At 44.5% G+C, this 16,083-nt stretch overlaps 2 protein-coding genes across 4 annotated transcripts in view; one reads left to right on the forward strand and one right to left on the reverse strand.

Moving 5' to 3' along the window:
- LOC137432315 (serine/threonine-protein kinase 38) overlaps nucleotides 1–16,083 on the forward strand; it is a 444,663-nt gene that overhangs the window by 321,010 nt on the left and 107,570 nt on the right. The gene's annotated exons all lie outside the window — the stretch shown is intronic.
- The window catches only part of LOC144888168 (patatin-like phospholipase domain-containing protein 2), a 59,008-nt gene continuing 50,681 nt past the window's right edge, over nucleotides 7,757–16,083 (reverse strand). For 2 of the 3 annotated variants that reach the window (XM_078783031.1, XM_078783032.1), the window contains exons 6-9: nucleotides 13,060–13,290; nucleotides 11,080–11,212; nucleotides 10,834–10,956; nucleotides 7,757–10,646 (exon numbers count right to left, since the gene is read on the reverse strand). In XM_078783031.1, the coding sequence (XP_078639157.1) occupies nucleotides 10,277–10,646; nucleotides 10,834–10,956; nucleotides 11,080–11,212; nucleotides 13,060–13,290 (857 nt within the window). In that variant the 3' untranslated portion in view covers nucleotides 7,757–10,276. Of the gene's footprint in view, nucleotides 10,647–10,833; nucleotides 10,957–11,078; nucleotides 11,213–11,881; nucleotides 11,962–13,059; nucleotides 13,291–16,083 lie in introns of those variants that run through there. The other variant, XM_078783033.1, reaches the window with a different exon arrangement.

Here is a 16,083-nt window from a genome sequence, read left to right on the forward strand (position 1 = left end):
TCTGGAGAAAGCATTCGATAGGGTTCCACGCAAAGTATTGACATGGGCATTGAGGAAGTTAGGAGTGGAGGAATGGTTGATCAGAGTCGTGATGGCAATGTACAAAAGAGCGCGCACAGCTGTAAGGACGAAGGACGGGAACAGTGCTGAGTTTGAGGTGAAGGTGGGAGTGCATCAGGGGTCGGTACTAAGTCCACTACTATTTGTAGCTGTGATGGAGGTTCTGGCTCAGAACGTAAAGGAGGGTTTACCCTGGGAGTTGTTGTATGCAGATGATCTGGTGTTGATTGCAGAAAGTATGGATGGACTGAAGGAAAAGATGAACAAGTGGAAGGAATGTATGGAGACAAAAGGTCTGAAGGTGAATATCGGAAAGATGGTGATGGCAAGTGGTAAAGCATGCGCTGAGGTGGAAAGAACTGGGAAGTGGCCCTGTGCTGTGTGCAGGAAGGGTGTCGGAGTGAACTCCATTCAATGCACAATGTGCGCTGAGTGGGTTCATCAAAAATGTAGTGGTCTGAGAGGGTCATTAACCAGTGTGGCAGCTACATTCAAAGGTAAGTGTGCACAGAGGGAGCTGCAGATGGAGGAAATGTTGAGTTGGATCTTGGAGACGGCGTGAAGCTGGAAGGTGTGAAAACATTTTGCTACCTCGGAGACATGCTGAATGGAGAAGGTGGATCAGACTCGGCAACGGTTGCTAGAGTGAGATGTGCATGGAAGAAGTTTCGGGAACTGAGTGGCATGCTGATGATGAGAGGAGTGTCGTTGAAGCTGAAGGGAAAGGTGTATGCTGCATGTGTGAGAAGTGTTATGATTTATGGGAGCGAGACATGGGTAATGAACATAGAGCAGCAACGAAGGTTGGAAAGGGTGGAAATGCAAATGGTTCGACGGATGTGCGGAGTATCGTTGAGAGAGAGGAAGACAAATGATGAATTGCGAAAGATGATGGGAATAGAGCCTGTGATTGATGCTGTGAAGAGGAACAGGTTGAGATGGTTTGGTCATGTGTTGAGGAAGGATGAAAGTGACTGGTTGAGAAGAGTGATGGAAATGAATGTGGAAGGAAGTAGAGGACGGGGAAGACCAAGAAAGACTTGGCTCATGATGGTGGAAGAAGAAATGCGGGCAAGGGGGTTAACAAGGAGAGATGCAGAAAATAGGGCAAAATGGAGAAGATTGTCATGGGGACCGCAAGGCTAACCCCCGCTCTAGTAGGGAAAATGGCCTTTAAAATGCATGTTGTTGTGTTGTTGTTTGACTGCCAGGCAGGCAAAGTAAAAATATTATCTCACTCTTCTTTACGCATGCGTGGGCATGACAAATTCAGAGACAAAGTACTGCTAAATGGCAAGTTTGTTTCCCAATTCATGTTCAAAATGTAACATTCAATTCAAATGAAGTTGTTGCTCAATCATAAATTGACGTTTGTAGGCAGAAATGAACCAATTTCTTTTAACTCCACTTTTCACTTTGAGTGTGTGGGGTAATTACAGAACCAAATGCAACTACATTTTGCATGTTGCCGAAGGGTACCTCGTAGTATGGTTTTTGTCTGGGTAACATCTGGGGGAGGTAGTTCAAGGTGGGGGGTAGACCTCAATTCTTTCTATGTAAATATATGTTGTATCGCACCACTTGGTGATAGCCTGTATTAAAAATCTTCTTATACAAATAAAGTGGAAAGAACTTGATAATATGCATCACATTGATGAAATATGAGTGCGAATAATTCGTAATTTTCAAATTGTTTAATTTCATTTATTTTAAGCAGAGGTTCAAACCAATGCACCCAACTGAGCTTCGCAGCAAAGCGGAAGTGATTTTTGCTAGCGCCAGAAGTAAGCAGCAAGGTTGGCTGACGAAGGTGATGCTGGCTGATATCCAAGCAGAGGGAAGATGACCTTGGGCAAATTATAGGGTATTTTGATTGAACCTATCAGCAAAGTGACAGGTAAAAATGCCTTATTATATTATACTCACAGAGTACCCATCCTATGGGTGGTCTTGTTCCAAACGTGTATCACGTTCTTCTTACACGTCCCTTTATTTGGGCAGTGTATAGGCAACAAACATTAACGCCAGGGGGGTTGACTCAGCCTGTCATCCTTCCGAGGTCGGCTAATTGAGTACCAGTTCACTGGTAATTCCCTGTTTGTCGTTAAAGGCGGCAAAAAGGGTTGGCGTCAGGAAGGGCATCCGGCCGTAAAACATTGCTTCAAAAAGGGGACCAAAAAACAACAACAACCACAGTTCCCGAAAAAGGCCAACCCCCGCTTGCGGGGAAAAATGGCCTCTAAAGGTGTTTTTTATTTATTTTTTATAGGCAACAAACAACTGTCTCGTTCTCTCTCAAAAATAAAGATAACCCAGGTTACGTATATGAAGGCACTGCCATTTTACAGTTCATGTGACACATGCTGGCCCTCTGATTGCTCAATATTAAAAAAATAAGCTTATTTCATGTTTTCAAATTAAGCTTAATGTACATAGTTTTCACAAACTATTCCAACGTGAAAAAGCTAAAAAATGCAGACAAAATGTGAATAAGTTAGATGAACGGAGAAAATCAGATAATTTTCAGTTGCATAAGTTTTCAAACCTTTTGCCTAATTACCCCTAAATCACTTCAGGAGCAAATTATTTGTTTGAAATGTTACAAAATAAATGTAATATGTTTCACCTGTATGTAATCAGTGGTTCAACTGAAAAATTAATCTCCCCCACTTATCTGAAGATTTTAAAGATGCAACTTGGTCAATGAACAAGGCAAACATGAAGACCAAGGAGCTTTCTAAAGAAGTCAGACATAAAGTGGTGGAGAAGGACCATTCAGGAAAGGGTTATAAAAGAAGATTTCAAAGTCACTCATTATCCCTTTGAGTACGATGAAATCCATCGTTAAGAAGTGGAAGACGTATCATACCACCCAGACTCTACCCAGATCAGGTCGCCATCCAAACTCAGCAGCCGGGCAAACATGAAACTGGTTCGGGATGTCATTGTAAATCCAACAATCACTTTGAAAGATCTACAAGGCTCTATGTCTGAGATGGGGGTCAGGTTCATTAATAAACAATATCCTGTTCTCTTCAGAAATCTGTCTTCTATGCACAGGTGGCAAGAAAGAAGACATTACTGAAAGACACATAAATAACCTTGTATGCTGTTTGTGAAAAAGTATCTTAATGACACTGCAAGCAGGTGGTGTAAAGTTTTGTGGTCAGCAGAGAAAAACAAATTGAACTTTTGGCCTCAATTCAAAGCACAAGCCTGACACTGCGCATCACCAATCAACACCATCCCTACTGTCACGCATGGTGGAGGCAGCATCATGTTATGGGGCTGATTTTCATCAGCAGGGACATGTAAGCTTGTCAGGATAGAAAGGACAATGGCCGGTGCAAAGTGCAGGGAATCCTTTAAGAAAACCTGCTGGAGTCAGCCATGAATCTGAAATTGTGTATGAGATTCACATTTCAGCAGGACAATGATCCGAAGCACAAAGTTAATGCCACACTGTAGTGGCTGAATAAGAAGAAAATAAATGTTCTTCAGTGGACCAGTCAAAGTCCTGACTTTAACCCAATTTAACATTTATAGCGAGACTTGAAGATTGTAGTCCATCGATGATCCCCATCAAACTTAGCAAAACTAGAGCAATTTTCAATTGAAGAATGGGCAAGTATTTCACGATCTCACTGTGCAAAGCTGGTAGAGACCTACTACCCAAAAAAAAAACTCATCGCAGTCATTGCCACAAAAGGTGCTTCCACCAAGTACTGACCTCAGGGGTTGAATACTTTTGCAACCAGAGAATTTTGATTTGTATATGTTTATTCTAGGTATTCCTGACATGTGACCTCCAACTACAGACTTGGCATTTAATATGGAATATTTTTTTTGTGGGGGTGAACTTACTTTTCAAGATGTCTTAGAACCAAAAGTTCATTGGAATTATGTTGAAATTATTCTAGATTTTGTTAATGTGACCTTTAAAAGAAACAAAAACCACATTTGACATTTTGAAACAAATAAATTGATCCTTGAAAGTGATGTAAACTGATATCGAACTCAATTCATGGAGAGTACTGTGTTAACCTTCTGTACATTTTTTTTTTTTTTTTTTTTGTATACAAGATCGAGGCTCGTGAAAGAGCGAACATTAATCACACAGAAAGACAAACCGTCACATAAAACATATAACATCGGGAGCTGTAGACAAGATGGGGAGAGAGGGGGAAGGACACAAACACAACATTTGAGAGCAGGGACCGAGAGACATGGAGACATCTGAGAGAGGGCGAGGGCTTTGGGGGGGGGGGGGGCATGGGAAGGGGGCGGTGGGAGAGGTATAAAACATATGGACACTGCCAGGACTTCCAGGAAAGAAGTTGGAATTTCAAACAAGGTGGATCTGGGGTGAATTAGCGGGGGTAGAAAAGATCAAGGTTTTGGATGGGGGAAGATAAGAGATGGTGGTTTTCCAGAAGTATCTCTTTATTTTGCACATTAGCCAAATTCTTTTTTAACAAAAACAAAAGTTAAATTACGACTGAGATTACGGACAGTAAAATTACAGTTCAGTACTTCGTGTAATCCCCACGAGCATTCAGGAGAGCACGTACACGTTGAGGCATGCTGTTCACGAGATTTGCCAAGGTTTGGACAGGAATCGCTTGCCATGCAGTGACAATAGCCTGCTGCAATTCACGCACAGAGGTCGGCTGCTGGTCCAAGTGGTCGATTTGACGCGTTAATTCTGCCCACAAGTTCTCTATCGGATTCATATTCGGGTACATGGCAGGCCACTCCATATGCTCTACACCACGGTCAGCAAGAAAGTGTTGGATCATGCGAGCACGATGAGACTGTGCATTGTCATCTTGGAAGACAAAGTTTCCTCGAAAGGCTGCACGAGCAAATGGAAGCAATGTTTCTTCCAGAATGGCCCTGTACTTGAACTGGTTCAGGTTTCCATTCAGAACAACCAGGTCAGTTTTGCCCCCTGCATGAAAAGCAGCCCAAACGGTCACCCCACCACCTCCAGCTTGGACTCTTGGCACTATACAATCTTCGTTGTGGGCTTCATGCACTTGTCTGCGCACTCGGACGCGGCCATCTTGACAATGGACCAGAAATCTAGACTCGCCACTGAAGATCACGTGATTCCAGTGTCCTGGCTGCCATTGACGGTGCTCTCTGGCCCACTGCAATCGGCGCTGGCGGTGTTGTCTGGTCAGGCTTGGCTTTCTCAAGGGACGCCTGGCACGATAGCCTGCTTGAACCAGTCGTTGGTTGACTAGCCTTCTGGATACAGGCACATTTGTCAGTTGCTGCCACTCAGCCCTAAGCCGATTAGCTGACTTGGTACGGCCATTGCGGACTAACTGGTGAAGCTGGCGATCATCCCTCCTTGTGGTTCTGCAGGGACGTCCTGGCCTCGGTATTGGAGTAGGGACACCCCTCTGAGCATTTCGTTTCAGGATCTTTGACACCTGACCTTGAGTGATGCCATACTGCTGAGTAATAGCACGCTGTTTCATGCCGTAATTTCGTAAAGCCACCACTCCATGACAAACAGCATTGTCGAGTTGACGGACCATCTCCAGAGGAAGCGGCAATAACTTTTGGAAACGTGCAGCAGTTGTTTTCCACTAATACAGAACGCAACAACCCTTGTATACCCGACTGTGAAGCCAATCATCAAATGCACCTGTCCGTACATTTTGCCACGCCACCTGTGATATAATCCTGTTGTTGACTTCTTGCTGCGACAGACAATCAGTGACATGGTTCTTTTAACAAATAAATCACCAAAGTGTAAAATAAACTCACCAGATTGATATACTGAGTTAGGAAAGTGAACCCAAGTCAAGAAAAAAAAAAATTCCATTTTAAAAGCCAAGTCTGTATGTGTTTAGTTTGATCTCTCCAGTTATGAATAAAAAAGTTCATTTGAAAAAATTGCTTCTGCATAATTCATATTTCATCTAAATGTGGCATTATTGGTAAGGGGATGAATAGTTATGAATTTTGGGGTAGTGATATATAGATTCAGGTAGATCTACATAGGTAGTGTGCTCCGATTATCATGATAGGGAACCCCACATGTAATTTTGTTTAGGCAGTTTGTTCGCGTAAGTGTATCTTTGTGATCATACAAGGATGACCCTTGTGTTAGTTATCTTCGGGATTATGCTAATTCCCCTGTCCGTAGAACCTGGTAATCATCCCATTGTCCTTTATGGCACTACACTTTAGACATATTACAATAGAATGGCCCGAGTACACAAATTAAATATCCCCCCCACAATGAAGCCACCCAAGTCAGTTCTGGACACTACCAATGGAATCGCGGCCAGCTACATCACCAGCTTGTATGACAACATCGAAGCAAGCAGGCGAAAGACACGCCCAGAGGGGCAGCGGTTGGACGAGGGAAGCGACACGCTGATTGGCCACCGACCGATGGCATGAGGTAGAAGCGAGCGGCCATTGGTGGAGTGCTGTTGGCCTGTGAGGATTGGAGGAGTGGCGCCGCTGACGTCGGACAATTAAACAGGGAGTGAGCGGCATTTTGTTCTCTCTTCCCTCTGCTGCCTCTTGGATTCCTCTTTGCCTGGGATCTCTTAGACTGGACACTCTTGCTCTTGCTTCTTGGCCCGGACCTCTTCTTTTGCCCTCGACCTCTTGCCCCTCTCACTCAGCTCTGCCCTCGTGTTTGTGTCCTTCCCCCTCTCTCCCCATATTGTCTACCGCTCCCGATGTTATATGTTCTATGTGTCGGTTTGTCTTTCTGTGTGATTAATGTTCGCTCTTTCACGAGCCTCGATCTTGTATACAAAAAAAAGAAAAAAAGACGCTGACGGTGTTCCTTTGACGAGCGAAGAGCGGGGTCTCATCAAAGCAGCTGGGAGACAAGTTCCACGCGTGCCGCTCGCGACGGACGGTGGGGCCTGGATAGCGTGCGCGCGCGCCAAGGACGTGCTGTCGTTCCTGCCAACGGCCTGGGACAGCGCCTTTCCCGAGAACGCCACCCACCTCCGCCGATTGAGCTAAGAACCTACACATAAAACCACACCTCGTTATTTTCATTCCCGTTCTGCCATCCCTTTGTGCCTGGTTCTGTGCGTAGGAGCGCTCATTAGGGCGTTTTAGTTACCGTAGCATTTTTCCTGTCCCGATATTTATTTAATAAACCCTTGTATTATTTTTCCCGAACAATTTTACAACCCGTCCCGGCTGAGTTAATTTGCAGGGTGAAGAAGCCTCCGCGGGCCCGTACAGGTGAGTCGGTGTTCTTCTTCCTCCTCACGTATCATCCACCATCAATTTAAGTTGAACGCCTCACAGTAACGCTCATTTCCATCCGTGGCTCGCTCTCGGTCTTAACTGAGGGAGTCACATGACAATGCTTTTGCAGGCCACTGGCTAGATGTTATCGTCTTCTCTGATTACCACCATATTGTTAGCATTGTAGACATTCTGACCTTGGAAAGGGACTGAACAATAAATGTTCTCAACTTGCAACCTATCATTGCTGTACTTCACAGCGTATCAACATTAACCCATATACGAGTCAACGTTCATCAAGTCGATCTCAGTGCGAAATCGTACATACTCAATCAAAGAAACTCAACAAAACAGGAGCACAGTGGATAATGTAATATAACTGAGTAAATGTTTTTTAGCTTCTTTGAGAGCAGCACCAGAGTTTATTTTGATTTCATCACATCAAGCAAATCATAGATAACAGATTGCATTTCAACTTTATTACAAGGTTTATAAACAAGTCAATTATAATTTTCACACATCAATTAATACTGTATTTATGTATGTTTATATAAATATATTTACAAGTTTTATTGCTCATTTGTAGTCTTGTTATGCAACCAAACAGTTATAAACTTACAAAAGCTAGAACGCATGGCAAAGCATAAAACAAATGGTGCAGTGCACAAATCTCAAATAATTAAATTAGCTTCAACAGAACCAGGAACAAACGGACATGCAAATAATTAAGTGAACGTCAAACATTGTTTATAGTTGAAAGTTGAATTATTTTGCAAAAACGACAAAAATAAGTTTCAATCTAAAGCAGAATAAGCACTTCACTTGTTGGAAGTATTCAAAAATCCCATGAAGAACAGGTATGGTGTTCAATTACCTCTGCAACACATCCATGGCGAAAAGTCTCACACGTGTCCGTCCATTTGAAAAGAACATCGACATGTGTGCAGTGATTTGGAACATACGTCTGCGATGCAGACGTGAAGGTGGTAACTAAACGCGGACCCTAATGGATGTTTTATGGACCGAATGGGTCAAAGTCCAAGTTACGTACAACGATACACGTAAAAGGTGAATCAGAAAACTTTAACCTTCGGCCTATTGAAACAACGTTCCAGCAGAACATGTACACTTCGTAAGACAAATCGCACAGAAAACAAACCAAAATAACTACTATGTAGCACGTGTGCACAGTGCTAGTACTTTGTAGCATGTTAAATAAAGCAAATGACATTCGTTTGGCACATTACGCACGAGCTTCATTCTTCCATCTTCTGAAGAAACTACCTGCATCACCCCGAAGGTCTGGCGCGCATCGACGATGCATCCAAGTGGGACACGGGATGAGCAGGTGGCACCCGGAGCTGCACTTTGTGTCGCCACATACAGAGCCGGGCCCTTGCCATTTGCTAAATTCGTGTCACTCAAGAAGCCGACCAAAGGGTAGTCCATAGGTCTGTAGCGCTAGACGAACAGTCCAAGAATGCCTGGTTTGCGGCCTTTATATTCTTGTTTGAAATTGCTGTCAATCGCGTGCAGTAAAAGGCCAAAAACCAATGATAAAAATAGCGACCCCTTTTTAAAATGCTGGGTGATAAACAACTTTATAAAGTGCCATGGTGAGGCAACCAAACACTAAAATATACTTTTGGTACATAAAGTATATAATCGGCCCATATAATACTTGGTTTGATATGAAACAAATAAAGATCAAACTACAATAGACAAATTGTATTATTGCACCGTTCGCAGTGTCATGGGGCGGCCACGAGAGAGAACTCAAAACACCAGATCTTGCAATGGCCCAGATTAAAGAGGTCCGTTTTGTGTAGAGAAAACCAATTACATTCACTTTGCTTATTAAAGCCCCTGTTTCCTGAACGAAAGTGCGTTCACCTGCCTAGCAGAGGGAGTTCATGTTGAAGGACAATTTACCCGTTTTCGTACGATGCCTAAACATGTAGGCAATGACAGCAGTGTACAGATACACACCTGCTTATATTGCAACAAAGGAAACATAAAATAAAACTGGAATTTATGCCTGATGTTTCAGAAACAAAGCTTTTATCATTACCAAATTAAAAAAATACTATGTTCAAATATAAATAACTCTCCAAGATGTCGTTTCAGAGCGAGAGAGGAAGAGTGGCAGAGAGGGGAGAAGAGTGGCCGAGAGAGCGGTAGAGTGGCCGAGAGAGCGGTAGAGTGGCCGAGAGAGCGGTAGAGTGGCCGAGAGAGCGGTAGAGTGGCCGAGAGAGCGGTAGAGTGGCCGAGAGAGCGGTAGAGTGGCCGAGTGGCTGAGAGAGTGGTAGAGTGGCCGAGAGCGCGGTAGAGTGGCCGAGAGAGCGGTAGTGGCCGAGAGAGCGGTAGTGGCCGAGAGAGCGGTAGAGTGGCCGAGAGAGCGGTAGAGTGGCCGAGAGAGCGGTAGAGTGGCCGAGAGAGCGGTAGAGTGGCCGAGAGAGCGGTAGAGTGGCCGAGAGAGCGGTAGAGTGGCCGAGAGAGCGGTAGAGTGGCCGAGAGAGCGGTAGAGTGGCCGAGAGCGGTAGAGTGGCCGAGAGAGCGGTAGAGTGGCCGAGAGAGAGCGGTAGAGTGGCCGAGAGAGAGCGGTAGAGTGGCCGAGAGAGAGCGGTAGAGTGGCCGAGAGAGAGCGGTAGAGTGGCCGAGAGAGCGGTAGAGTGGCCGAGAGAGAGCGGTAGAGTGGCCGAGAGAGCGGTAGAGTGGCCGAGAGAGAGCGGTAGAGTGGCCGAGAGAGCGGTAGAGTGGCCGAGAGAGCGGTAGAGTGGCCGAGAGAGCGGTAGAGTGGCCGAGAGAGCGGTAGAGTGGCCGAGAGAGCGGTAGAGTGGCCGAGAAAAGTGGAGAGGGCCGAGAGGGAGGAAAGGGTGGCCGAGAGAGGAGAGAGGGGGAGGGTGGCCGAGAGAGGGGCAATGCGGAGACAGACACATCCATTCTCAAATCTTCCTGTTCCTCAGGTGGTGCAGCTCTAGTCATCCTCCAAAAAAAACCGTGGCATACAGCTATTGTCTATTTGATGTGAGTCAGTACCAAGAGCCAGTGGGCAGCTGGGATTATCTTTGCCAGCAGAGCACGTCATTGAAAATCTACGGCCCTGCAAAGGTCTTGCAGCTCCGGGTCGCCGATATAAGCCCGCTTGGATGTTCATCGCAAATCCAAATTTTGTGCTTTCCTCTACCCACTTCTCAAAGGAGGGATCGGAAACGCTGGAGGAGGTGAGCTTCCAGTCAGAAATGACCGAAGGGAGGGCGTGGTGGTCCATGGCAGACGTATCGCATGACTGTGCAACAGAGGTGGGCATGGTGAGGCATTTCCGCAGCTCCAGGTTACAACTAACCCTGTGTGTGTGGGTTAGGGATAAGGGGAAAGAAGGCAATTTATAGGAACTCGCATTATTCCTAATAATCAATGGACAAAAGTGGATTTAACTCTTGTGTTCGTGGAAATCACATTCGGCCAAACAGCCCAGAAAGGTTATCTAATCCCAATAACTCGGCTCAGTCGCGATATTTTCAAGACACAGACCTCGCAGAAAGCCGATGCCCAATCCGTTCGACGGCTCGAAGATAAACATGTCGAAGAAGCCGATGCGTTTGTTCTCCCATCCATCGGAAGTCTTCGGGTACGTCGGGCAGCCATTCAAGAAGCCTGTTAAGAGGTAAGAATAACATGTGGAAATGGAATAGCATGAAGAATGAGAAGTTAAAGAAAACAACACAAAAGAGATGTTACAGTGTTGCCTGAGCACATCGATGGACAAGCTGGTCTCACCGGAATGTGAATGAAATGGCGGACTCGATTGGCAGGATGTACGGGGACATGAGGAGAGAGGCCACTCGTACAGGCAGCGTGTTAGACACGTAGCTAAAGAGATCATTACGTTCTTTGCTTGCTTCTGTCAAGGCTGTGCACACGGACAGAGGTGAATGCGGCGGTGTTGTGAGCATTTCTGGTGGATATCAAATGTTGGAACCAGAATAAAATTATTATTAAAAACAAAACAATCTCTGGTTTTGCATCGTAAAGGACATTATTTACCGAACAAACAGACAATGGTTAAATACGATTATACGCAAATTAAGAAATATTTTGGTATCCACATATGTATTTATTTGGCTTGCAGTGGGACAAAACAAGAAAAGCTGAAATAATTACTAAATCTTAGCTTATTCCACACAGAAATCCTAAAATGGGCCGGACAATATTATTGGCACCTTTTAGAAGTTGTTACAAATAATTAGATTTCAAGCAAGTAATTCTCCTTTACTTTGGAATTGAACTCACCTGTGGTGAGTTGCAGGTGCCTGCAATATAAAAAAAAACACTCATTCAACCAGTTTGAATGGAGAAAAGGAGTCATTCTGCTGTTTTGTGTCACCATGTGTACCACAATGAGCATGGAGAAAAGAAAGAAAACCAGAGAATTGTCTGAGGAGGTCAGACACAAGATTGCAGCCAAGCATGGACAATCTCAAGGCTACAAGTCCATCTCCAGAGACATTGATGTTCCTGTGTCCACCGTACGTAATGTTATCAGGAATTTTAAGGCCCATGGCACTGCAGCCAAACCTACCTGGACATGGCCGCAAGAGAAACTTGAACGAAGATCGCAGCGAAGGATTGTTCGAATGGTGGAGAAAGCACCTCGATCAACTGCGAAACAGATTCAAGCTGACCTTCAGACACAAGGTACGACAGTTTCAACTCGCACCATCTGTCGCCAACTCAATGAAAGGGGGTTCTCTGGTAGGAAACCCAGCAGGACCCCAGAGACATAAGAAAGCCCAACTGGAGTTTTCCAAAACACACCTGAACAAGCCAAAATCCTTCTGGGAAAATGTCCTGTGGACAGATGAGACCAAATTAAAGCCTTTTTGGTTAAGCACGTCATCTCTATGTTTACAGAAAACAAAATGAAGCCTTCAAAGAAAAATAACACCTTCCCTTCAGTAAAACATGGAGGAGGTTCAGTGATGTTTTGGGGATGCTGTGCTGCCCTTGGCATTGGGCACCTTGAATGTGTGCATGATATCATGAAATCAGGAGATTACCAAGGCATTTTGGAGCGCAATGTTCAACCCAGTGTCAGAAAGCTGGGTCTTCATCGAAGGTCATGGGTCTTGTAGCAGGACAATGACCCCAAACACACTTCAAAAAGCACCCAGGAATGGTTCAAGACAAAATGCTGGACTGTTCTGAAGTGGCCGGCAATGAGTCCAGATCTAAATCCCATTGAACACCTGTGGGGAGATCTGAAAACAGCAGTTGAGAGATGGCACCCTTCAAATCTGGGAGAACTGGAGCAGTTTACACAAGAAGTGGGCCAAACTGCCAGTAGAGAGGTGAAGGAAGCTCATTCATGGCTACAAGAAGTGCTTGACTGCAGTTATTTTGTCCAAAGGCTGTGATACCAAATATCAAATCTTGGGTGTCAATAATTTTGTCAATGCCATTTCTTTTTATTTTCTGATTTAAAAGGATACATTAAGTTCTGAATCAAAAACAAAGGTTCTGTAATATTAACAGTGAAATAAAGAATTGTGGAGACTAAATACTTTTGTCAATTTCAACTCATTTTTAGAGAAAATTGTGAGTTATTTGAAAAAAGTGCAAGGGTGCCAATATTTTTGGGCACGACTGTACACCTTTCACAATGTGGATTATCCTTGACCTCTGCACGTGCAACAAAGATCACACTACCTCGCCCCCCTCCCCCACCTCACCAACAGACACACTAAGGCAATTGATCACCTCTATGCAGCTGAGGTGGAAGTGTTTCCAGAATGACACTCTCAAGGTCTCTGGCAGCAGGTCTCCGAACAAGAAGCATGTTCGATGGTTGGTGCATTCTGCCCATCAGCAGTCGTGCCTCCTCAATCTCGAGTTGGTCCACATCCATCTCAATGACCTCCTCTTCCTCCTCCTCATCAGCAGCAGCAGCAGAGTGCAGCCCAAGGGCTGGATATGAGTGAAACAGCAGATCTGCAAACAAAAACATGGCAGACAACCATTTGCAACATATTTCAGTGCCAATTAAAGAGAAAAAAAGAGAAGACCATTCCTTTTGAATCTTCAGATGCAAATGGTTGCCGAAGCAGTTTCCGAGGCTATTGGGCGCAATCCTGGAAGGGTCGCCACTGATGCAGGATACTTTAATGACTCATTCTTCCCAGTAAGCTGGTACTCATTTTGCCGACCTCGAAAGGATGACAGGCTGAGTCAACCCACCTGGTGTTACTTCAATGGAATAACAGGGGCTTGAACTCAGGACCCTGATATCTCAAGCCAGCCACCTTAGCCAATAAGCCAACACCAGGCTTAATTGAAGAGAAAGAAATAAAAATCATACATTTAAACTTCTGTGTATATGCCCACACATAGACAGACACATGCACTATTTTTTATGGCCAAATTAAAGGTACCGATAAAGATGGGAGGGGCAAATAAGGGAGCAAACAAGAAGGGGTGAAAAAGGGAAAAAAATTGAGGGAACAAGAGCAATCAAAGATTGCAAGCCCTCAACATGACTCGTTTTCTGTGGTGTTTGTGTGCTGGTGTGTGTTTGTGTGGTGTGTAGATGATGCATTGACGATGTAGGTTTATATTCATGCAGTGGACCAACAGGCCTTTTCAGTTTTATTGTATAACATTCACGTTCCAATCGTATGTATTTTATAGACGTCCTCGCGATCCAATCGTACATATTCGATAGCCGATCACATGTATTTTATAGACGTATGTCCATATTTTAAAGACTAGGGCATGCCCGTACTATATATATATCTAAAATTATATCCCCCCCCCCCTCTATTTACATGAAATGGTTTGGTCCATTCGCAAAGCCAAAGCGAACGGCTTGCGAGTACGGTAGAACCCCCCCCCCCCCTCTATTTACATGAAATGGTTTGGTCCATTCGCAAAGCCAAAGCGAACGGCTTGCGAGTACGGTAGAACCCCCCCCTCTATTTACATGAAATGGTTTGGTCCATTCGCAAAGCCAAAGCGAACGGCGAACGGCTAAATCGCCATAGCTCGGTAGCTCGCTGCTCTCTGATTGGTCGAATCGTTTTTTGGACATAGCTCGGTAACTACTTGTCCGATTAATTTCAAACCTTGAAAAGGCACATCCTCGGGTCCCCAGCAATATACCTGGCAAGTTTCAAGTATATCGGACCGGTAGTTGTCGAGAAACAGCGGTCGCATACACACACACAGAGATTAGTGGAATTATAGATAGATGTAGATTTATTTTTATAGTATTCACACCCCTTGACTTTTTCACATTTTGTTGCTACAGCCCGAATTTAAAATGGAGTAAATTGAGATTTGTTTTTGTCACTAATCTTCAAATAATACTCAATAATGTCAAAGTAGAATTTTTACAAAATAATTAAAAACGAAACAGAAATATCTAATTTACATAAGTATTCAACCCCAAGTCAATACTTCATAAAAGCATCTTTGGCAGCGATTACTGCTTTGAGTCTTCTTGGGTATATGTGTATCAGCTTTGCATATCTGGATTTGAGGAGTTTCTCCCATTCTTCCTTACAGATTTGCTCAAGCTCTGTCAAGTTGGATGAGGAGTGTCAGTTAACAGCAATCTTCAAGTCTTTCCACAAATTCTCAATGGAATTCTAGTGTCTGGGCTTTAGACGCATACTAGGCCACTGAAGGACCTTCACCTTCTTGTTCTGAAGCCATTCCAATGTTGCTTTGGCTGTATACTTGGGGTCATTGTCCTGTTGGGACATACATCTTCACTGCAGTCCAAGGTCTTTTGCACTCTGAAGCAGGTTCTCCTCAAGGATTTGCCTGTATTTGGCTCCATTTATCCTTACAAGTCTGGTGTAACCTGGTGTTGGTGTTGCGGCTAGGGTGCCGGCTTAGGATCCTAGGATCCTGGGTTCGAATCCCGGTCGATCGCTGAATTAACGCCAGGGGGGTTGACTCAGCCTGTCATCCTTCCGAGGTCGGCTAATTGAGTACCAGTTCACTGGTAATTCCCTGTTTGTCGTTAAAGGCGGCAAAAAGGGTTGGCGTCAGGAAGGGCATCCGGCCGTAAAACATTGCTTCAAAAAGGGGACCAAAAAAACAACAACAACCATGGTTCCCGAAAAAGGCCAACCCCCGCTTTGCGGGGAAAAATGGCCTCTAAAGGTGGTTTTTTTTTTTTTAAATCCTTACAAGTCCCATAGTCACTGCTGCTGAAAAGCATCCCCTTGGCATAATGCTGCCACCAACATGCTTCATGGTAGTGATGATGTTAGATGGGTGATGAGCTGTGCTTGGTTTCCGCCAGATGTAGCGCTTTGCATTCAGGCCAAAGAGTTGAATTTTCATCTAATCAGACCACATAATCTTTTTCCTCATGCTCTTAGAGTCTCTCACGTGCCTTTTTGGAAACTCCAGGTGTGGTGTCATGTGCTTTTTTCTCAGGAGTGGCTTCTGTCTGGCCACTCTCCCATAAAGCCTAGATTTGTGAAGTGCTGCAGAGACGGTTGTCCTTTTGGCAGGTTCTACCATCTCGGCCAAGGAACTCTGCAGTTCTACCAGAGTGGTCATTGTTTTTTTTTTAGCTCCCTGACCAAGGTCCTTCTTGCTCAGGTGTTCAGTTTGGTCAGACGGACAGCTCTACAAAAACAGCTTTTTGAAGAGGAAGAAGAATAGCGAGTTGTAATATACAAATGAATACAGCATGGCAGGGGGAAGTTTAAACATTTTAAAACAAAACCGTGAATAGTCTGGGAAATTCCCTGAAATGCAAAAGCATAG

The sequence above is a fragment of the Myxine glutinosa genome, chromosome 8 (assembly GCF_964187855.1).
Source record: "Myxine glutinosa chromosome 8, kmMyxGlut1.1, whole genome shotgun sequence".
Lineage (NCBI taxonomy): Eukaryota > Metazoa > Chordata > Myxini > Myxiniformes > Myxinidae > Myxine > Myxine glutinosa.